General features: G+C 49.8%; 6 protein-coding genes across 6 annotated transcripts; 1 reads left to right on the top strand and 5 right to left on the bottom strand.

Moving 5' to 3' along the window:
* Nucleotides 1-381: 381 nt before the first annotated feature.
* On the top strand, nt 382-1,966 carry M430DRAFT_24351 (hypothetical protein; the record flags this gene model as incomplete). The annotated part of the gene is made up of 2 exons (XM_024865050.1): nt 382-753; nt 809-1,966. 2 exons carry the CDS (start codon nt 382-384, stop codon nt 1,964-1,966), a joined length of 1,530 nt encoding a protein of 509 aa, XP_024725497.1.
* Nucleotides 1,967-2,631: 665 nt separating this feature from the next.
* M430DRAFT_132028 (hypothetical protein) lies at nt 2,632-8,394 on the bottom strand. Its single transcript, XM_024862224.1, has 3 exons — nt 7,890-8,394; nt 4,049-7,836; nt 2,632-4,001 (listed from the first exon to the last, which is right to left on the bottom strand). The coding sequence occupies exons 1-3, from the start codon at nt 8,314-8,316 to the stop codon at nt 2,835-2,837; spliced, it is 5,382 nt and encodes a 1,793-aa protein (XP_024725498.1). The 5' UTR covers nt 8,317-8,394; the 3' UTR covers nt 2,632-2,834.
* A 177-nt stretch (nt 8,395-8,571) lies between these two features.
* M430DRAFT_32511 (hypothetical protein) lies at nt 8,572-9,093 on the bottom strand. The gene has a single exon (XM_024866188.1). It carries the CDS (start codon nt 9,050-9,052, stop codon nt 8,837-8,839), a length of 216 nt encoding a protein of 71 aa, XP_024725499.1. The 5' UTR covers nt 9,053-9,093; the 3' UTR covers nt 8,572-8,836.
* Nucleotides 9,094-9,111: 18 nt separating this feature from the next.
* Nucleotides 9,112-9,944, bottom strand: M430DRAFT_15209 (hypothetical protein; the record flags this gene model as incomplete). Its single annotated transcript, XM_024863201.1, has 2 exons — nt 9,112-9,659; nt 9,722-9,944. The coding sequence occupies 2 exons, from the start codon at nt 9,942-9,944 to the stop codon at nt 9,112-9,114; spliced, it is 771 nt and encodes a 256-aa protein (XP_024725500.1).
* A 677-nt stretch (nt 9,945-10,621) lies between these two features.
* On the bottom strand, nt 10,622-12,711 carry M430DRAFT_269289 (hypothetical protein; the record flags this gene model as incomplete). The annotated part of the gene is made up of 5 exons (XM_024865474.1): nt 10,622-11,962; nt 12,016-12,289; nt 12,351-12,430; nt 12,486-12,504; nt 12,560-12,711. 5 exons carry the CDS (start codon nt 12,709-12,711, stop codon nt 10,910-10,912), a joined length of 1,578 nt encoding a protein of 525 aa, XP_024725501.1. The 3' UTR covers nt 10,622-10,909.
* Nucleotides 12,712-13,966: 1,255 nt separating this feature from the next.
* Nucleotides 13,967-15,397, bottom strand: M430DRAFT_93167 (hypothetical protein; the record flags this gene model as incomplete). Its single annotated transcript, XM_024869764.1, has 1 exon — nt 13,967-15,397. One exon carries the CDS (start codon nt 15,395-15,397, stop codon nt 13,967-13,969), a length of 1,431 nt encoding a protein of 476 aa, XP_024725502.1.
* Nucleotides 15,398-21,217: the final 5,820 nt, after the last annotated feature.

A 21,217-nucleotide genomic window follows, 5' to 3' on the forward strand; every position in this document is an offset into this window, starting at 1 on the left:
TATTTATTATTCCATCTGCGATCAACCTAGTAGCCAAGTACATCTCAAGATCTGGAACCACAGCCTTGTTACCACGTCTAAAGAACAGATCTGGATGCTTATTTACCTTGCTTCTGTCATTAACGATTGAAAAACACAGATACTTGGTCGATATTTACCTCAGTTATCTCTGGAGCAGCAGCCTTTCGATCTTCCGACATACATGCTCCAGCCTACTAGCACTTCAAGACTTCAAGTGGCTTCTGCCCTTACACTTCAACTACGGTATCAACAGTAATACGTAAGCTTCTCCTCGTGCTGTCTGGCTAGAAAGATAGAGGTTGCTGACTAGTCCTTAATGTCTAGGTACCTCCTCTCCTGGACGCACAGCTTTTAGTCAAGATGAGTGTCAAGAATGAGTTTATCGATCTTACCCTGGACGACGACGATACTTCCACCAGCGACTACAGTCCTTCCGTCAGAGCTGAGGAGATGGCTACCACTTGGAACAACAGCAGGCTCGACAAGGGTAAAGAGAAGGTCATCGAGTTCAAGGGGAAGGAATTTGAAAAGCCCCAGAAGCAGCAGTCTGCTGACAGCAAACCAAAGAAATTCATCAAGGCCACAAAGTCATATCTCCTGAATGGCTTCATGGCCGACAATCTAGACGACACCACCGCATACTCGTGGGATACCACAACTTATACGGAGCAGGCAGCGAAAGAGCCCAACTTTATTGGGAATGCTTTCTACTATAACTTGGGCAAGACAAGTGTGAGGGGCCACTCCTTTTATGAGCCAATAAGGCCCGAGACTGACATTCCAATAGCTCTATCCTGACCTTGGAGGCGAATATGTCATCTTGTACACTCGTCCAGTGGGTACAAGATTCGACCAACAGGCACAATCCACTACCTTCCCCCCATGCATGGGAACCAGGATCATCATCGCCACCGAGGTACCTAAAGGAAATAGCGACATGGTCAAAAATATCGAACGAATCTTAAGAGCGGGTTACTGGGCAGCGGGCGACTTGTCATTTAATGGACTTCATGTCGCAATGAGATGTGAAAAGGTATCCAACAGCCCTCATAACTTCAATCGCCACAAAGCCTCTGTCAAGACGCATCCAACAGATACAACATCCACAAACGCCGACGTGGGCGCATTGGACCATATGCTCGAGTATGGTCTCAGAGACACAGGCTCGACTATCTCTTTCGGGATCAAGGTGACGAAGGGATTGTGGAACGAAGAGCAATTCAAGACCGACTTCTTTGGATTCCATTTCCTTCAGCTAGAGCTTGCTTGTTTCAACGCCCGGACAAAAAAGCCCGATCGACAGCTGATCGTAGCAGTGAAAATTCCAAAGGCTTCGGACGGGGATGTCTCGTCCATGTTTATCTTGAAACAGAGGCTTCTCAGTGTGCGAGATGTCAGCATCCTCGAGTCGAAGGAGAGGGTTCGAGAATTAGCACACTGGCATACGTATGCGGTCACTGAGAAATACCAGGCAAGGAAGACACCATCAGGGTGGACCCCCGATGCTACAACCGATATGGGTCTAGACGGGGGATCTTTCGATGCCTCGGAGCTCGAATATCACCTTTTCCACTGTCGCGACCCGATTCGGGAGCTCAGCAACCTCATTGTTTGGCTGGGAAACTTCACAATCGGCCCGTCGACTTCGAAGCAAGACTCAGCACTATGTGAAGCCAGAGAGTATATGGAGAACCGTCTTCAAGGGATGAGATTCGAGCTAAGGCTTCGAGAGGAAGCGGGCGGTCTTGGAGGGCCCTGGCCGGTCCCGTATAGTTCGCACGCCGTACCAACGCAGGGCAAGCAGGGTAGTTGGAAGATGGAGAACATGGAAAAGAGCGAGAAGCCAATGCCGCTCGGAGACAAGAAAACCCAGAGCCGTGGTGGCGGCGTATCTCTGTCTATCCCAAGAACCGAATGGGAATACGACGACGCAATGGAGCTTTAGCCACAGTACTGGGAGGTGAAATTGCGAGCGATATGCGGAATCTGTGACCACGATAAACACATGTATGAGAATCACCACAGGGGGTAGCAATCACATGGTCTATTTTTTCCGAGAGGCAAGAGAAGCGCTTTAGAAACAGATTCGAAATGCGGGAAGATCGGGTTTGGGACTTTTGAGTGGCAAAACAAGTAGCTGGCTCTTTCTTGCACGACTTTAAGGCCTCGGAGCAGTTTGCATACAAAGAGCTCACACGGTAGCATACCTAGGAATAAGCAAAATTGAAATAAAATGTCCCACAGCTAGCAGAAGATGAGTCTAAGATATCAAAACTTGGAGGAGATCTTTGATTTTCGGGGAGTCTGTCCTTGTAGCTAAGTATCGATTTCTCGCTTAACCCCTGAATTCGAATACTGTATTAGGAGATATACTCACGTGACTAAACCTGATGATGATGATGAATAAACTCTTCCTAACATAACATGTTTCTCTCTTTCTATTCATGAGCTACTTACTTAACTGTAGAGTACCTTACACCAACCAAGCAGATATGAAAAAAGGGATAAAACAAACACACAAACAGACAAACAAACCAAGACTTCATGAAGTGGTATCAATATCTTTCTCTAAAGACAAGAAAAAAAAGAAAAAAAGAAAGCCCATGAGCGCCCCCCCCCCCCGACTACGCCAGTCTCCGTGCGCTATGCCCAGTATGTAGTAAACTCCAAAAAACGTCAAGACGAACGGACATGATATGCTTATGCTCTATCTATCTCTTTAATCAAGAAGAAGAGAGTAGTAGTAGATAAGATCTACGCCAAAAAAGGGGGGGCCTTCTTTTTCTGCCACGAGACAAGAAATCAAGTTGCTGTTACGTCGGCATCATTCCGATCCCTGAGTTTCCACCTCTTCCTCCGGAAGTGCTCGGGTTCGCAAATCTCTTGAAGATCGATTCGGACTTGCTGGTGCTGGCGCTCGCTTTGCTGGTACCGGATCTCTTGGAAGCGCCGGAGGATCGTCTCTTCGCTACACCAGAGCTGCTTTGACCCGAGTTGGACCCGTAGCTCCTCCTTGCCCCGCCTTTTTTGCTTCGGCCCCGCCCTCGGAACGGGAAGGCATTCCCTCTGCTGTAACTCTTTTTCGGCGCTGCGGAGTTGGCCCGGGATTCTGCTCGCATTGGCAACGGACGACCTACCCTCGCTGCGTGATCATTGAAGGCTGGGGCCTGGGGGGTTTGAAAGTACTTGGATCCCTGCTCTGTTTGTCGTAGGGCCTCCTCATCCGACTCACCAAGCCCGTATTCGTCTTCATCGTCACTGACGAGGTCGATCACGTTCTGATGATTCTTGTCGATATCTCGGTCTTCGTAGCCACTCATTGCCTCATCGTAGTGACTGGAATATCTTTCTATCAGTGGAATGAATTTCTTACCCCACTTAGCAACGGCATCGGGATTTATGCCAGGTATCCGCCGCATGTCTTCGAGAGTCACAGTCCAGCTGATTGCCATTTCTCGGAGATTGGCCTCCGTGAAGAAGGGCTTCGCTAGGTTTTTGTCGTTTTTAATCTTGTCCACCTCTCTCTTCGCTTCCTCGACAAACTGGTAGACGAAAACACGATGCATTTCGGGGAGAGCTGCCATTCGCTCATCTGCCGTGATAGGCGGGCCCAACCCGTCGCCAGGAGTTCTTCGCTGCCTCCTCCTGTCTGGAGGGGGCTCGAAATATTCATCGTCATCGTCACAATCCGAAGACACAACAAAACCGTCTCGAGCGTAGCCATTATCGTGCATTTCTTTGTCTGGGTCTCTTCGATTCGTACGCACGCGTCTTTGTGGAACATCCGTTGGTGAGGTAAATAGTGAGGACTGAAATGCCGCCCCAGCACGCGATGTCGAACTACCAGCTCGAGAAGTGGAGGGGTTAGCGGTAGGTTTCGATTGAATTTGCCTCGAAGCTGTAGCAGGTGAGCCTGACACCTTCACTTGTAATTTGAGTTTACGACGTCCCGTCCTGAAATCATCGCAGTTCGGTCCAAGCTATGAAAGTCAGCATGTCTCTTAAGAAAGGGGTATTGATGTCTCACTTCCAGGTATTGAGTGACAAAGTTAGCCCTATTGACGACATTAAGTTCTGCCAAGGCATTTTCCATGAGAAGTCGGTAGAACAGACGCTCTACTTCACCTCGGGGCAAGTGCTTCGCAGCTCCGAACTCCTCAAGGTCATCGTGACCAAGGTTTTTGATCTTGGTTGAATTTGCGCCGCGCAAAATATCTACGCAGTAGAGCAGGGTAACGCGACTCTCCATGAGTCTTTCGACCAGGTCCAATGCAGCTTGAGCCACGCTGGTGAAATCCATGGTCTTAAAGACGGCGTCAGATTTGCAGTTATCGCAGGTGCCGTTACATTCCTCCTTCGAAAAGGATTCCCCGAAGTAGTGCAGGACTTGGACTCGTCGGCAGTCACTCCGATTCTCACAATATTGAATCATGTTTTGGAGCATCTTTCGCTGCCTCTCCTTTTGCTGTTCAGTACCCTCACTCTCATAAATAAAATCCCTGAGAACCTTTGTGTCTTGGTACCCATAGTAGAGGTAGCACCCAGACATCTTCCCATCACGACCAGCACGCCCCGTTTCCTGATAGTACCCTTCCAGGCTCTTGGGGATTGTATGGTGTATAACAAATCGGACATCGGGCTTGTCAATACCCATACCAAATGCGATGGTTGCAACGACGACTTTGATTTGCCCATTTTGCCATTGCCGTTGAACTCTTGCTTTTTCATCTGCCTTCATGCTTGCATGAAAGTGGTGAGCGCTTATGCCATACTGGTCTTGCAACTTCTCAGCCATCTGCTCGCAGTTTTTACGAGATAGCGTGTAAACGATGCCCGTCTGATTGTGGTATTTGGTATGGATCAACTCGGAAATGTCGTCTAGGAGTTCTTTAGCCTTCCCTTTCCCCTTTTTTGACCGCACCTCATAATATAAGTTTGGCCTATTGAAGCTTTGTGCGTATACAGTTGCGCGCTCCATGCCGAGATTGTGCATGACGTCGACTTTCACATTTTCTGTCGCTGTGGCAGTCAATGCCATGTAAGGCACGTTTGGGAATAGCTTCCTCACTCCACCAAGAGCTACATAGTCAGGCCTAAAGTCATGACCCCATTGACTTACGCAATGCGCCTCATCGATGACAATGCGAGCAAGTTTCTTGTTTTTGTGAAGTCTGGTGAGCAGAGTTTGAATGGCTCCACTTTTGTTGATCATCTCGGGCGTGATATAAAGTAGCTCTATGAACTGTTCGGGGTCAGACTCGCGCAGGTGACTCATGATTTCTCTTTTCTGATCAGGCGGGATCTCGCTATTTAAGGTAGCTGCTCGGATGTTGAGTTTTCGGAGATGGTCGACCTGATCACTCATGAGACTTAGCAACGGCGATATAACGACCGTCAGCCCTTTTGTCCTTCCTGATTGAATGACGGCGGGTAGCTGATAACAGAGAGACTTTCCACCGCCGGTTGGCATCAGAACAAAGGCATCCTTCCCGTCTAGCGTGGCGTTGATGGCATCAAGCTGATGGTGGCGAAACCCGGTAAGTTTAAACCGTTCCCTAAGAGCCCTTTTGACATCTCTATACCAAGGAAGCTTTCGTATAGCCGCGTTCTCTTGCTCAACATGGGAATACATGTTTTTGCCGTCGGTTGGATGAGTACGTTTTGGGGGATTGGGCATGTTTCCGGACGCCTCAGACAAGGCGTTTCGAGGAAGTGTATCCGGCAGGGAGTGTCGCTGCTCAACTTCTTGAGCAAATTCAAGCATATCGTCGTCATCATCGCATTCTCCGTAATCATCAACATCTTCTTGTACCTCATTCCTCGCCCTAGTAGCCTCCAGTATTTCTTGCTCGTCTTGAAGCCATCCATCAATGTCATCGGTGCCATCAAAACCAAAATCCATAGGAGTTGGGTCACGGTAAAAGTTGGGCTGTCTCAGACCAGTTTGAGGCCTGGGCCAATCGTCCTGTTCTCTTGCGGGATTATATTCCTCCACGACAGGCTCTGGAGGAGCAGCGCGCCCCGTACGACAAGGCGATGCTGGGTTTCCAAAACGTTCACGGGAAACTGCCGGTTCGGATTGTAGTGTAGGTTGTCCTTGAGTTCGCTTGCTCGAAATGCTCACTGGATTTTGTTCCAATGATGGGATCTGTGTCTGGTAGATGATCTGAGTATTGGCAACAACGCTCGATCCTTGAGGTGCGGAACCCAGGAAATCACGATTCGTTGAAGCTGGTGCAGGAGTAACGGTTTTGTCGTCATCCGACCCCGTGCCGAATCCATCCTCGATAGCCCCAGACGCATGTAAAAGCCGGACCGTCTCTCTTTCTATTTCCCGGATCTCCTGAGTGAGTAAAGACGCTCGTTCCTCCTGCACGCTAGTATCGACTCCATTATCCAGAAGTTCCAGCACTTTGCGAGCAATAACCCGTTTTTCCGCAATCGTATCTCTATATCGCTCTCCAAGGTTCTCTAGAGCAACATAGGCTTTCTCCATCTTCACTAAGGCTTGACGCTGAGCCTTCAGTTCCGGCGGCGCTACTTGTTTTTCGTCTATATAGGACATGGACTCGATAGCGTTTCTATCCAGCAAATTCTTCACGCGCAGGTGGTAAGATGCAATAGACAAAGCTTGGGTCAAAAATAGGTTCGCCAGCTTTCTCTCGTCGTCAGTGAGCGTGGAGGAAGGGGTCTGCTGGCTAGAATTCTGCTGCGATTTAGCAGCATGAGACACCTTCGTGGGCGAATCTCTTTGGAATGGCGAAGGAACGCTGTCTTGTCTAATGGCAATATTTCGAGAAATCGGTCTCAAAGGACTTGAAATTCTTGGCCTTGTGTCCTTGCTATCTCTCACCTTGTGGCTGCTAGGCTCAAAAAGTGGAATGTCTTTCCGCCTAGGGCTGCTTCTGGAAGTATCAATGACCTTGGGACTGTCCTTGACAGATGTTCGAGGTGAAAATTTCGATTGTCTTTCCATAGAAATAGGTTCATCATCCTCATCCTCATCATCAGAATCCCGAATTATACGATCTTGTGGTACCTTCTGGCGTTTCTTTGGTGTTCCAACGGCCCTAGTAGGTGAAGATTTTGCGGATTCCCGTGCAGGAGATGCTGTGACCTGAATCATCGATATTGGCCGTGGTGTGGTAGCACGGCCAGAGTTTGATTGAGACCCAATCCTTGATAACGTAGGAGAACGAGCGATCCTCGACACGGTGGGAGCTTCGTCGACGGAGGGAAGGCGACTCACACTCTTCTTGGTCTGGGTTCCCACTCTGCTGATCGTCTCAGTTATACTATATTCCTCCGCAAAAACGTCTTTCAGTGTCGTTTCCACAGTCGGTAAGACTGACCCCACACTAGATTTGCCGGATTTTGGTCGGTTCGATTGCGGGTGGATAGTAATCATATCGTCTATATCCATGAAATCCTCTGAGTCTGCTCGCTGATCTCTCCTCGGTTTTTCCGTTCGCCGATTTTTGCTGGCACTATTTTTCACAGATCCCGTAGATATTTCATCGCTCTTACGCTTCTTTCCAGCCTTTGAACGAGGCTGAGAAGATTCGACAGGCTCCGGCCGCCATGCTGCTTCCTCAGTCCATATAACCTGGGATAACCCAAACATTTCTGCACTGCTTGGACTAGATGAAGCTTGTTCTGCATGAACATCATTATCCCCAGTAAGATCCACCGATTCGACATTGTCGAGTCTGAGCTTTGACGTCGGACGGGGTGTCTGTTTGGGCGTCTGTGGGGTTTGCACGGGTCTTGCGATATTCGATGGCAGTCGCTCGACGGGCCTTGAAGATGGCGTGCCTGCACAAAATCAGTCAGTGGTATATGAAGCAGCTTTACTGCCTTGGACTCACCATTGCTTGCTCTCAAAAATGTAGCATAGCCTTGCGTCAAACTCGAGGATCCGGTGGTAGATGCTGGCGTAGCAAGTTGATTTTGAATTACGAGACCTGGTCGCGTCGACCTTGATGTAGACGAGAGCCTGCCCATTGATTCTTCCACCACGCTCTTTGTCTGGTCCCGTACGCGCGGATTTTGGCTATCTGTGGAGGGGAGCGCAGGGCGTTGGAAACCTTGGCCGACATTGACTGATTGGGTGACTGGGGGGTTGACTGAAGTCCTCGAGATCGGCTGATTTGTATCCTCCTCCGCAAGCCCTGCATAGGAAACTTCTGCCGCAACCGCTGAGTGATTTGAGGCTATCGCGGGAACGCCCACGGGCGGAGTGTTTTCGTTAGACAACAACCACGAGATATGACTGGCAAGATTGTGTCGAGTCATGGGGCTCTGCTACCGCAAACCTTTCTGAATGAGCCCATCTGCATGATATTCTGACCCTCACATCTGCACAGGAATTGGTCTCGCGGTTTTGGTGTTGATATGCTGTCTGTCGGGCGATGTGCGGTGATAGCAGGTACCTTCCCTAGCGCGCTTTTACAATCGCGTCGAGTCCCACCATCACATGACCGTGTTCGTTGGGATCCACAGGCTCAGGGACTATAGTCACTATACTCTCCGGATCTACTTTTCATTGATTCAGTTAAACTTAATCTATTGGGTTATTTCATATCTGCTATAGATAACTCAATCTTGTCGTTGCCGTTGATCAGGATTCCCCGCATCAAACGTCTAGAACGTGACGGTCTACAGCCTCACCCCAATACCACACGATCGACCAGTATCCAAAAACAGATATCTACATCAACAGCTTCCTGTGGGGAACAGAGACTAGCTGAGAGCACAATTCTGCCAGGAGAGCATCACAGATTTCATTAGACCAGCCCGCAAGCTTGGATCCTCTTCATAAGGAGTCGCCGTTGCAAGGTAGCATGACATGGTAGACAATGAAAGAAAACCGTAGTTTGATCATTACATGTAGGCGGTTCAACATTCTTCCGAAATTATTTCCATCCTCGCTCTCAAGCTGATTTACTAACGTTCCCAGACTGTGAACTAAGAGAACAGAACTAGGGTATCGAGAAATAGATGATGACTGCAACCCGCCAGACGCCGCCATGATTTCTTTCCTTAGGTATATCAAAGATGGTCGCTTGCGTATCCAGATACGTCTTTCCCTTACAGGGCGAATGCGAGAACCAATCCTCCGATCATTGCCAGTCCACCGGATGCCATGTTTGCGGCAGCACCGCTGGTTAACTTGGGAGTAGGGGTTGAAATGCTTGCAGGCGTAGTCGGGCTTGACTCGGACGGAGTCGTCACGGGGCTGGCGGCGGTAACGGGGGTGGCGGTTACCAAGGGAGTTGTCAGAGTTGTCAGAGTGATGTTTGCGACTGGAGTGGTAGTGGTCACGTTGGCGGACGAAGTGAAAACTGCCTTGACGGCTGAAGAGGTCTGCGTCGCGTTGTGGGTGGTGGTTACAACGGAAGAAGTGGTGGTGTTCGGGGGAGGGGTATAAGCAGGTCCAGGCGCCAAACGCACTGTTGTGGTTATGCCGCCGGCAGCAGGTGTGGGTGATGGGGTGCTGCCTCCAGAGATATGGAAGCCGTTCGACAATTGATAGGTTGAGGGGTCCGAGTCAGAAGTGATGTTGAAGCCATACGCTGCAAATTGGCCGCTAGGCACGGGCGACCATGTGAACTTTCCAAGAGAATTGTCGACACCAGCTATGAGGTGGTTAGCAGCGATCATCTGGCGCAGTCTCGCGCGCAGGAGGGGGATCACGAACAAGCAATGACTGGGCCTTTGACGAGTGCGTTGGACGCTGGTCCTTGGATCAGAGTAATGGTGATGGTACCCGGAACAGAGTTGGGGTCCCAGATAATGTCGAAAGAAGAGCCCGCAGGGATGACCTGACCCTGAGTTGGGGAAGACATAACATCGAAGTGAGGTGTTTGGGCCACAACAGACGAAGCAAGCGCCAGAACGGCGGCGCAGAAGGAGGAACGCATGTTTGAAAGAGTGTGAGGTGTACGAATACACAATATGGTGGAAAGGGCTGAAAGAATGAGCGTAGCAAAGACTCAAGATCAAGATGCGAAAAAAAAAGAGCGACTGAGCAAAGGGAGCAATACTCTGGAATAGAATCAAGAATAACAATGAAACTGTAAGGGAGGAGACATGTTTCTTGTATCGTGAGATGGGGCGCTACACCCCCCCAATTTTAGATTAAAACGAAATGAGGTTGCATGGGGGGACGGGTTGACCGACCCCAAATTACAGTAAAACCAGGGGGGCGCTACGCCGCTTAAGTCTTACCAGCCTTGGTAATCGTAGCGTCATGCTGAATACGAGCGTATCGTGAGGGAAACGTGTGTGGTGGCGCAGAATCGCAATATTGAGTGTATATTGTGCTGTCAAAGTTATAAAGTAGTTACCCCGTTCAATGCCCGGCGTTGTTCCTTCATCTCGTCGGTCGCGGTCGCCAGTTCCCGCAACGAACATGAAGCGTTCCGATTGGTTTGATATCACGTGATTGAACCGGCTATATCACGTGCGTCTGTCAGCTAAGGGACGGCGCGCAGGCTGCAGCGGACATTTACCTTACCTTATGTACCTAGGTAGGCTGATGTATATATATGCGTCTGTGCCCAGTTGAACCCTCCACGGTCCACCCCACCTACCCCTCCTACCCCACCCCAGAAAAAGAAATATAATTATCCAGTTCATTATCAGATCCTGAGTACAGTAGTGAATATACATCACTCCTTTTACCCTTGCGTCTGGGGTTCACGTCGTGTGCTTCTGGGCTGTTTTGAGAGCTGTTATCAAGTATCAAGGTACTACCTAGGTAGGTAGGAGCTGGTCGAAGCAAGCAAGTCATAATCGGTCTATTCTGGTATCTCAAACACGCTATACAACAAACATACAAAAATCAAGTGGTGCATTGACCGTCCTCACAGATAAAATGGCAGATCTAGCGACCCCCAATTTGGCCCTTGGGTATGGGTCTGATCCAACACAGAGCAATGTTGACACCTATGGTAATGACGCCAATTATCCAAAACGCCTTGCCATAGTCCGCTCCCAGATACCTGAAAATGATGGCGAATATAATGCCACCCAGGTTTCCAACCGAGCCTGTGATACCGGAGATGATGCCATTGGCGAACGGGTGGATATGAGGCACGAGCGAGAAGTTGGCCCCGTTACCCGCCTCGAGGAAGAAGGCCATACCGGCCACCAGACCGAACATGGTCGACTCCTTCTTGCTATCCACGACGCCAATCGCGATTTGGAAGGCTCCGCAGATGACGGCTAAGATGTGGAGCCAGATCTTCTTGCTCCAGACAGTGCCGCTCTTGCGGTAGGCGTAATCGGAGAGGATACCGCCAAGAGGACGGAAAACAACGTTCAGGAGACCAAACATGGCGGCCCAGCGTCCAGAGCCCGTTTGGCCGAGCTTGGGAAAGTTCTTGAGGTAATAAGCACCGAGGACGGAGTTGATGGAGAGTTCGGCGCCGAAGGAACAGAAATAGCAGAAAGCAATGACGAATGTTTGCGGAGAAAAGGTGACGGCCATTGCTTCTTTCAAGGTTGGTTTCACGATGACTTCTCCCTGGGCCGTAGCAAGCATCTCTTGCTCGGTCATGGGAGCCTCGCGGGTGAATGAGCCGTGTCTGGCTCTTGCCATATCGGCTTCCTCCTCAGGGCTCTTCTCTGGGTGCTTCTCGTCTCGGCGTTTCTCATCCTCGCTAGTGGTGGATACGTCTCCAGTCTCATGGTCACCGACAGCAGCGGGAATATCGAGACTTGTGGGATTAATACCGTGTGTGTGAAGGTTCTCTTGGACAGCAAGGTGACGCTCCGACCATTTTCCAGTAGGACAATCGGGGCAGAGGATCAACATCAGGATAGCAACGAAGGTGATGATGATAAAGGGTATAACGAAGGCGACTCTCCATGCAACGTGAGGTGTTAAGTGTTGCTTTTGGACAAGGCTATCGTATAACGCTGGCATAACGAAGAACTTGGAAAGATGTTAGCAAATCTATTCCCTATCGAGATCCTCGAAGGACTCACGGTGATTCCACCGCCGGAGTTCCCCCATCCTCCCGTCAAAGCGTTTCCCGTTCCGACGATGTTCTTGTCGAAGAAGCCAGTGGACCAAACCTGGCAAGGAACGAAAGCTCCACCAAGGATGCCAATAAAGAATCGAATCGCGTATAGGCCGGCAGCATTGTGAATTGTACCTGCGAGTGCGGTCGGGATAGCGCCAATCAACAAGCATGCGGCGAATGTTACTCGGGGTCCGAAACGATCGCATGATGATCCAGCGACAATACGGACAAGGAGACTGCAGGGACCAGGTCAGTTACGTTGTTGGGTGGCATGGCAGCGGAACTGTCGTTACTAACGTGGCAGTAAGAGCAATGATATTGGAATTGGCGATCTCAGCTTGGCTCAAGTTGAGATCTTTCTTGATAGTAATAGTTAACTAGAATATGTTAGACGTCGCAAGCAGGGTACGGGGTAGGCGTTTGGTCTCGTACCAATGGTGGGAACGCATACCTACCAGTTATTAGCGCCATGTCTAATTTTGTGCGGACGGTGTCTCTTCACTCACCACGACAGGAAGGCCATCATGAATCCAAGCCAAGAAAACGTGAAGACACGTCCATATTTGTTGATAGGGTTGAGAATGGGAATCGAACGAGCTTTCCCATTAACCGGGTTTACCTCTGGGGCCTGCCAGAGAGTAGCAAACTTGAAAGCCATGGTTGGTGATTATGGCCTGGCTTCTTCCGATAGCTCGATGAGGAATTCCAATTCGATATATAATATCAATTCGATATATAATATTATATCGAAGACACAGTGTGTTGAAATGCTGAATGAGGAACCCACTCGAGCTGTCAGGATTCCGGACGCTCTTATAAAAGGGGAAGAGATATGAATATGCAATGTCAACCAGAAGGTTGGTGTATCTCCGGTAGGTTCATAGCCTCATATCTCACCCGTACGCGTATGAGGAGTCTTGGAAATGTTTACTTAGGCAAGAAGCAGCAAATCCGCGGGACATTGATTTGATGTATTGAATCGATCTATGCGGGCAACCAACCGTCTAGCTGGCTGGCCCGAGGGACCCTTACGCTACGGGGTAAATTGGCGTCAAGGTGTTGGTTGGCTCTTGGGATATGGTTGTGGAGATAATGCAGCTTTGCCAAGCTGTGCCCGTGGTCCCCTCTCTGAGTCAAGGTAACTGATACCTTCGGCGAGCAGAGGCGAACAACGAAAAGGCCAAGTACAAGTAACAAGCGCGGGTCCAGGTAACTGATAAGGAACAGGCGTGTTGGTGGCAGCATCTCCTAGGACCGTTACACCGTATATAATATCTCTCTCTTCTCTTATCTTTGACGAAGCAGAAGCGGCGAAAACCCATGCCCTTTCTAGACTTCGCGATCCACTAACTAGCTAGGCACGTTCCGAGATAAGGCGATATTCTATCAAATCAGGAACGAAGGCCAGGGATCTGAAGATTCTGCTTCAAGCCAACAGAACCCGGAAATAGCTGAACCTCCCCACATTAATTGGGGTGCAGGGCCATGCAAATGGCTTCGCTTATCAGACCACTCACTTATCGTCGTGCCTTTTAACCAATCACCGACACCTGACTCAAGATCTTCAACAAACACCGCCGCGGAAGTGCGAGGACTTGGTCGTCTATGGCGACGAGTCCGGGGTGAGGCAATCCTAATCAGCCATGAACGAATGGACGAATGGACTGAATGAAAGGACGGTTCGTGACGTAGCTATGTGAAGATAGATAAGACTCCTATCAGAGATTCTCACTTAAGGAGCTCCAAAACCATTGCATTAAGGACTAACTGCTTTTTAAAGACCAAGACCTACACAATAATACTGTACGACAAATCCTACAAAACCACACAATCATTATACCCCAAAAGAACGCCAAAATGCTCCCCATATACATATGCAGCATTAATCATCATGACTTGGATATCAAGCATCCCTAAATAACATTCTCCCCTTGATCCGTGGGCACACTGCTCTGCATGCTAACGCGTGATTGGTTTTGATGCATCATGCTGCTCCCTGGGCTGAAAACGCGAACCGTCTTCTTTGGTTTGGCCACCAAAACTTGCGCTGGACACACTACAATCTCCTCATCTCCTTCTCCACTGTCGTCGCCCTTCTTGACAACCAGCGGGAAAAGCACAATCTTCACCACTGCACCCGCTGCCTCAAGTTCCTCGTTGGACACTGTGTCCCCGCTTCGCTCATTCATGAGCGCTGCATTGAAGGTTACTTTGCTGGCAAGGTCGCCATTTGCATCGTATTCCGGCTGAAGAGGTGGAAGCATCATATATTCTGCCCGCTGAGTACGCATTTCGATTGAGAGATCCACTGCTGCTCTCATGACTCTAACCAGCTGTTCCTGGATCTGGTCTTCGAGATGACTTGGGGGAGGGAGGATCTCCGATAATGTCTCCATAATCGCATGAACGACGGCCAGTGTATCTTGCTCCCGTTGGTGCGCGAATGACTCGCGCTTTGACAGTAACGTGAGCGTAGTTGCGCGCCACTGATGGACTGCTGAGGCTGGTCCAACCTCTAGAAGTAACTTCTCTAACGACTTGAGCTTCTGCCGTTGCTCCCTATCCATGCCAAATAGATAGCGTGTAAATACGAACTCCCACACCATCGTCATTGTCATTGACATGAATACGTCCCTGCGCTTGACTCTATCAGAGAGATAATCATCCACGTCTGACCCATCCAAGATCGCGTTGTCTAACCGATCAATTGTCTTGTCGTTGTTGATCTCGCTAGTGAGTCTGCAAGCCCTCATGTCGGAAAACTTCGAGAATCTGAGAACCCATTGTTGTACGTGCTGGCACAGCTGCTGACAGGCATTATCAAAGTAATCCTCGTCTCGAATGGTAAGGAAATGGCTGTCGTTCGCTTTGGATGCTAATATCTGTCTCTGCATTTCTCTGATTTGATTTTTTGCTGCTTCAAGTTGTGCCCGCAGTTGCGCAATCTCGCGATCTTTGTCCTGTACAGCATTCTGCACTTCATTTCTCACCATTGACTCCATATTAGCCGTAAGAGTATTGTGCGAATCCCGCACCTCTTGAAGCTCGCGAGTCGTTTGAGCATGTTGCGATTCAAGCATGCCATATCGGTCATTGTGCTGGTTACCCAGTGTAATATTCGCGCTTGTCAAACCTTCATTGACTTCGGTGAGTCTCGTAACTTCATTCTGGAGCCAGTTGAGGGTTCTTTTGAGACTGTCGATTTCGGCATCTCTTTCCATCAACGCCGCAGAGGAGTGTTGTGTGGTCTGCAAGGCCTGTTCGGCTTGAGCCTTTGCTTCCGCGAGCATTCGATTTTCGGCAGCTAATTGCTCCAATTTGGATTCGAGATCGAGGACCTGCATGCTTTGTCGTCGGCGCATACTGTGGGGTCGAGTGGGAGAGCGTGGTGAGCCGATGCGGCCTTCGCCGAAGCCATCCTGTAGATCTGATGAGCAAGATGTATCAATTGACGCATGTATTTCGGTTCGACTCACGTAGACATCAGCCATGTCCTTGGCCCGGACACGGCCCTCGTTGGCCGTGGGGTTCGCAGTTGATGATGAAGCTGAAGCGGTGATGTCGGCGAGCTCAGCTTCTTTAGCGAGGTCACGTTGGCTGAGCGACCTCAGGTCCCCACTTTTCTGGGCGCTACGGCGGAGCGGAGGCGTGCCTGACGAACGATTGCTGCCAGCGCTCCCGGGACGATACTTCAATATCGGGTCTGGCGTTCGCAGACGATTGGTATTCGGAGACGCCCTTTGGCTTTGAGCACTGTCAGGGCGCTGTTCTCGCAGTTCTCTACTTGACTGGCGCGCCGCAGCAAAACCCCCCGCGGCTCCAGTTATGCCTGCAGCCGCTGCTATTGGATTGTCCTGGATGCTCCAAGGTTTTTCTGCCCTTGGTCTTTGCGAGGCACTGAGATCTCCATACTTCCCTTCCTTGGGTTTATGTGATCGGTAGAGATCTGGAGACTCGAGGCGTTGGACGCGCTGCTTCACAATGCTGTCTTCTTTCAGTCTGGGCGATCGGCGAATTGTTTGTGTTCGGTGAAGTTCGGTGGTCTTCCCCCTATCATTTTGCATTTGTGAGGAAAGTGGTTCATTGGTTAGAGCCCTCTCGTCGTCAAGCTTGCTTAATTTTCCCGCCTCACGCGCTTCGACCTTCGGCCGCTGCGATCTATGCAGGTCCACCGTCTCTGCGTTTTCATCGACCGCAGGCCAGGACATGCTTGCAATCGCGTCGTCTGTAGAGGAGACGGGGTCCCTTGCTTTCTCCGCTGGCGAGAAATCCCGTATATGAACGCCGCTGTCTCGAATGTGCTCATGATCGTCGGCAAAGCCGCGCTGTCGAAGTCTTGGGGACGGGATTGGGGATTCCGTGACGAGAGCACTATCTCTATTTAAATCATCCACCCTTTGAAAGTGCGTAGAATGAGTGGCAACGGGTTCCGGTTCAATTTGTGTCGGGCTCTCTTCTTGGACGACTGGTAAGCTTGAAGAACCAGGATGACCATATGTGGTGGTAATCAAAGGAGTGATGGGTTCATGCTCGATCGGTCTGTCTTGTAATGACGCACTCTCATCCTGTGGACGAAATTCTCGATCCAAATTCGTCGAGGACAATTCCTCAGAAGGAGCACCTTCATTTGTATCCGCTGCTTTGCCAATATCTCTAGTTGATTCCGGTATTGACGGTTCACTCTTCACCGAAGGCACGATCTCTGTCGACTCTTCCACTTGTTCTGGAACATCCGATACTGGCAGCTGGCTTTCCTTTTCACCTGGTTGTTCGGACTCTTGAAGCGACGAGTCCATATTTTCTGGGAGCTCTAGGTGAGTTTCCAACCTAGTACCAGGCTCTTCGTCGGCCGGGAGTCGGCCATTTGTAGCAGTGGCATTATCATTATCATCAGGTGTTGACCAAAACCCATCCCCATCCTCCCCACCTTCAGCTTCACCCTCCTCGAAAGCTCTCGGCTCAGCGCCCTCCTCGAAAGCTCTCGGCTCAGCGCCCTCCCAAAGAGCTGGATCGTCAAATATATCGTCATTTTTTGAAGCCGATCTGCGATCAATACTCATCTTGCGTTTCTCCTTTTTTGACATTTTCCGCTTAGGAGGAACACTTTCTATCTCTCGAGTTGCAGATACAGGGTTTTTTGATGGGTCGCTGGTAATTTCAGTCTCTCTTCCCTCGGATTTGCCAGAAACAATGGCTTCAGCCGCAAGCGCTGTGGCTGTAGCTGCTAAGACCGTCGCACTTTCCTGCTCCCCTGATGGTTCTCCCTTCGATGAGCTGATTCCTACTGGTTGACGTGACGAAGATTCGGAGTTTTTCTTCTTTCCCTTCTTGCCCTTTTTGGTAGGTCTGGAAAAGTCATCAACAGGAGCTGATTCGGTTGTGCTAGCAATCTGAGACAAAGACTCGTCTTTTGCAATATCTTCAATGACGGGGACTTTTCTTTCAACCTCGGCTTCTTCAACTTCCTCCGCCCAGGACATCGCGGGCGTATTCGTGGATACAGGTTCATCGATTGTGGAAGCATCAATGGTAGCTTGCCGCTTTCTTTTGTCCTTCTTAGATGTCTTCCGACCAAGCCCGCTCGAAACTACGTTAGACTCCTCAGCGTTGTTCTCGGTCTGGCCAGTAGTGGTTTCGCTATTCTGAGGTAAGATGTTCAGATCCGAATTTGGCTCAGGTATAGGGCTCTCGGTGGACGGTATTTCCTCCGGTTCCAATGGCGCCTGATCTTCAAGCCCAGTACCTGGGGGAGTGCCCGAAGTCGAGATATCGTCAGGGGTGGCAGGGTCGCTTCCAGATCTTGTTACTTGTTCCCCTTTCTTAGCCTTCTTTCCCTTTTTCGTCTTCTTGGCAACAAACCCAAAGTCATTATCCTCAGTCTTCTCATCTGGCGGCCCTTGGGAGAAGCTCTCGTCCGCGAGAGTACCATGTGAATCAGGTTGTGTCGGCATTGAGGCTGAATTCGACTCCACGAGATCCCCATCCTTTGGAGTGGCATCGTCTGGCTGGTCCACTGCCACGGTCTCTCCAGTCGGCGTCGACAAGGTGGACTTGCGTTTCTTCTTGTCTTTCTTGGACTTTTTAGTACCGAATCCAAATGCATCGACAGTAGCTTCATCTGCTATTTCTGGTTCCTGAGAATTATCTTGAGCAGTCAACTCTTCTGTCTCAGAAGGCTTTTCTGGTTCAGTTAGAGCGGTGGTCGGCTCGGCAGGTGTTGAAAGACCGGATTTCCGCTTTTTCTTGTCTTTCTTGGACTTTTTAGTACCAAACCCAAATGCATCACCACTGGCTTCATCTACTTTCTCTAATTCCTGAAACGAGTCTTGGCCAGTCTCCACAATGGATAAATTACGATCCGAAGACAACGATTCTGCCTGGGGTTCATTGAGTTCTTCTACCTCAGAAGGCTTTTCTGCTTCGGTAGCAGCTATGTTCGGTTCGACAGGTGTTGAAAGGCCGAACTTGCGCTTCTTCTTGTCCTTTTTAGACTTTTTCGTTGAGAAGCTACCCCATTCGTCTTCTGGTTCGTCTACTACCTCTTTTGCGGTTGCATTGTCGAGCGATGAGTCTTGCAAGTTGTGCTTTGAAAGAGCATCATCGGCTTCGGTACTCTCTATCGGGCCTTCGGATGGCAACTGAGGTTCGGAGGGATCCATGGACCCAGAAGCGGAATCTAATGGGGCTGGTGCCTCAGATTGCTCCTCCGAGTTAATGGTTGATGCATCTTTCCGTTTCTTCTTGTCTTTCTTGGACTTTTTGGTAGTAAACGCAAACTCGTCTTCAGGATCCGCAACAGCAGGTTCACTTGTTGTAACTGCGAGTGGTTCAATTGATCTAGTTTCGATAGGCTGATCTGTTCCAACTTCGACAGGTTCGTTTGTCCCAGCTTCGATGGTCTCATTTGTTCCAGCTCCGGAAGTTGTACTTTTCCTTTTCTTCTTGTCTTTTTTGGACTTCTTAGTAGTAAACGCAAACTCATCTTCAGGATCTGCAACAGGTTGTTCATTTGTTACAGCTTCAACAGGTTCAATAGCTTCAGCTCCGACAGATTCATTTGTGCCAGTCCCGGTAGGTTCGTTGTTTCCAGCTTCGGCAGGTTCAATAGCTTCGGCTTCGGCAGGTTCAGTAGCTTCGGCTTCGGCAGATTCATTTGTCCCGGTAGGTTCGTTGGTTCCAGCTTCGGCTTTCGATTTCTTCTTCTTATCTTTCTTAGACTTTTTGGTGACAAACGCGAACTCGTCTTCGGGATCTGCAACAGTGGGTTCATTTGTGCTAGCTTCGATAGGTTCGTTCGTTCCAGCTTCGGCAGCCTCTGGGTTTGAAGCACCAGTATCGGCATCGGGCGGAGTATTGGTGTTTTCCGGGGCATCGTCAGGAACAGTGGGGAGACCTTTGCGCTTCTTGTCCTTCTTATCCTTCTTTGACTTTTTGGACACAAATGCAAACTCGTCTTCGGGCTCTGCAACAGTAGGTTCGTTTGTGCTAGCTTCCACAGGTTCGCCTGTTCCAGCTTCGGCAGCCTGATTTGAAGCATCGGCATCGTTTGGACTAGTGTCTTCGAGGGCAGCGTCGGAAGCAGTGAGGAGACCCTTACGCTTCTTGTCCTTCTTTTCTTTCTTTGATTTTTTGGACACAAACGCAAATTCATCTTCAGGATCAGCAACCGGATCAACAACAGGAGTTTCAATTATGCCAGCCTCAGCAGGTTCAACTGTTTCAGCTTCAATAGCAGGTTCGGCAGCCTCAGGGTTTGAAGCACTGGCATCGGCATTGCTTGGACTATCGGTGTTGTCGAGGGCATCGTCAGTAGTGCTGCTGAGCAGACTCTTGCGCTTTTTGTCCTTCTTGTCTTTCTTAGACTTTTTGGACACAAACGCAAATTCCTCTTCTGGATCTGCAACCGGATCTGCAACAGAAGTTTCAACTATTCCAGCCTCAGCAGGTTCAGGCTCGGCTGTTTCAGCTTCAATAGGTTCGTTGGTTCCAGGTTCAGCAAGCTCTTTGTTTGAAGTATCGGCATCGGCATTATTTGGGCTGTCGGTATTGTCAAGGGCATCGTCGGACACGGTTGGGAGACCCTTGCACTTCTTATCCTTCTTGCCCTTTTTCTTTTTGGACACAAAACCAAATTCGTCTTCAGGGTCAGCAACCGGAGTTTCAACTGTTCCAGCCTCGGTAGGTTCGATCATTTCGGCTTCAATAGGCTCGGTAGGTTCGGCAGCCTCTACTTTTGGAGCATGGGCATGGGCATCGGTGTCGACATTGCTTGGACTGTTGGTATTCTCGAGAGTATCGTCAGCGGTGCTGCCGAGCAGACTCTTGCGCTTCTTATCCTTCTTGTCTTTCTTCTTTTTGGGGACAAATGCAAATTCATCTTGAGGATCAGCAATAGGAGTTTCACTTATTCCAGCCTCGGCAGGTTCGATTGATCCAGCTTCAATAGGTTCGCTTGTCCCAGCTTCGGCAACCTCTGGGTTTGAAGTATCGGCGTCAGCATTGCCTGGATCGGCGGTGTCTTCGACAGGATCATCAGTGGTGCTACGGAGCAGGCCCTTCTTTTTATTCTTTTTGTCTTTCTTCTTTTTGCCGACAGACGCGAACTCGTCTTCCGGATCAGCAACAACAGCCTCGCTCGCTCCAGGTTCAGTAGCAGGTTCAGTAGCCTCTAGATTTGAAGTATCGGCATCGGCATTGCCTGGTTCGGGAGTATCTTCGGCGGGATCGTCAGTGGTGCTGCGGAGCAGGCCCTTCTTTTTATTCTTCTTGTCTTTCTTCTTCTTACCAACAGACGCGAACTCGTCTTCCGGATCAGCAGCAACAGGTTCGCTTGTTCCAGCTTCAGTAGCCTCTGGATTTGGCGCATCGGTATCGGCAACGGCAGCGGCATCGGGTGTATTGCTGGTGTCTTCAGGGGCATTATCAGTAGCGAGCAGACTTTTGCGTTTCTTATCCTTCTTATCCTTCTTCTTCTTGCCGACAGACGCAAACTCGTCTTCTGGATCAGCAACAGCAGGCTCGCTCGTTCCCGCTTCAGTAGTCTCTGGATTTGAAGCATTGGTGTCAGGTAGACTGTTGGTATCTTCGACGGTATCATCGGTGGCGAGCAGACTTTTGCGCTTCTTATCCTTCTTGTCTTTCTTGGACTTCTTGGAGACGAACCC

Source organism: Amorphotheca resinae (genome assembly GCF_003019875.1).
Source record: "Amorphotheca resinae ATCC 22711 unplaced genomic scaffold M430scaffold_1, whole genome shotgun sequence".
NCBI lineage: Eukaryota > Fungi > Ascomycota > Leotiomycetes > Helotiales > Amorphothecaceae > Amorphotheca > Amorphotheca resinae.

What these genes read in the sequence shown, in the direction of transcription:
- M430DRAFT_132028 (XM_024862224.1), bottom strand. Translation starts at nt 8,316, where the DNA reads ATGACTCGACACAATCTTGCCAGTCATATCTCGTGGTTGTTGTCTAAC. An exon ending in ATTTTTGAGAGCAAGCAATG is followed by an intron (nt 7,837 to 7,889) that starts GTGAGTCCAAGG and finishes GATTTTGTGCAG; the next exon opens with GCACGCCATCTTCAAGGCCC. An exon ending in TTGTCACTCAATACCTGGAA is followed by an intron (nt 4,002 to 4,048) that starts GTGAGACATCAA and finishes TGACTTTCATAG; the next exon opens with CTTGGACCGAACTGCGATGA.
- M430DRAFT_32511 (XM_024866188.1), bottom strand. Translation starts at nt 9,052, where the DNA reads ATGGCGGCGTCTGGCGGGTTGCAGTCATCATCTATTTCTCGATACCCT.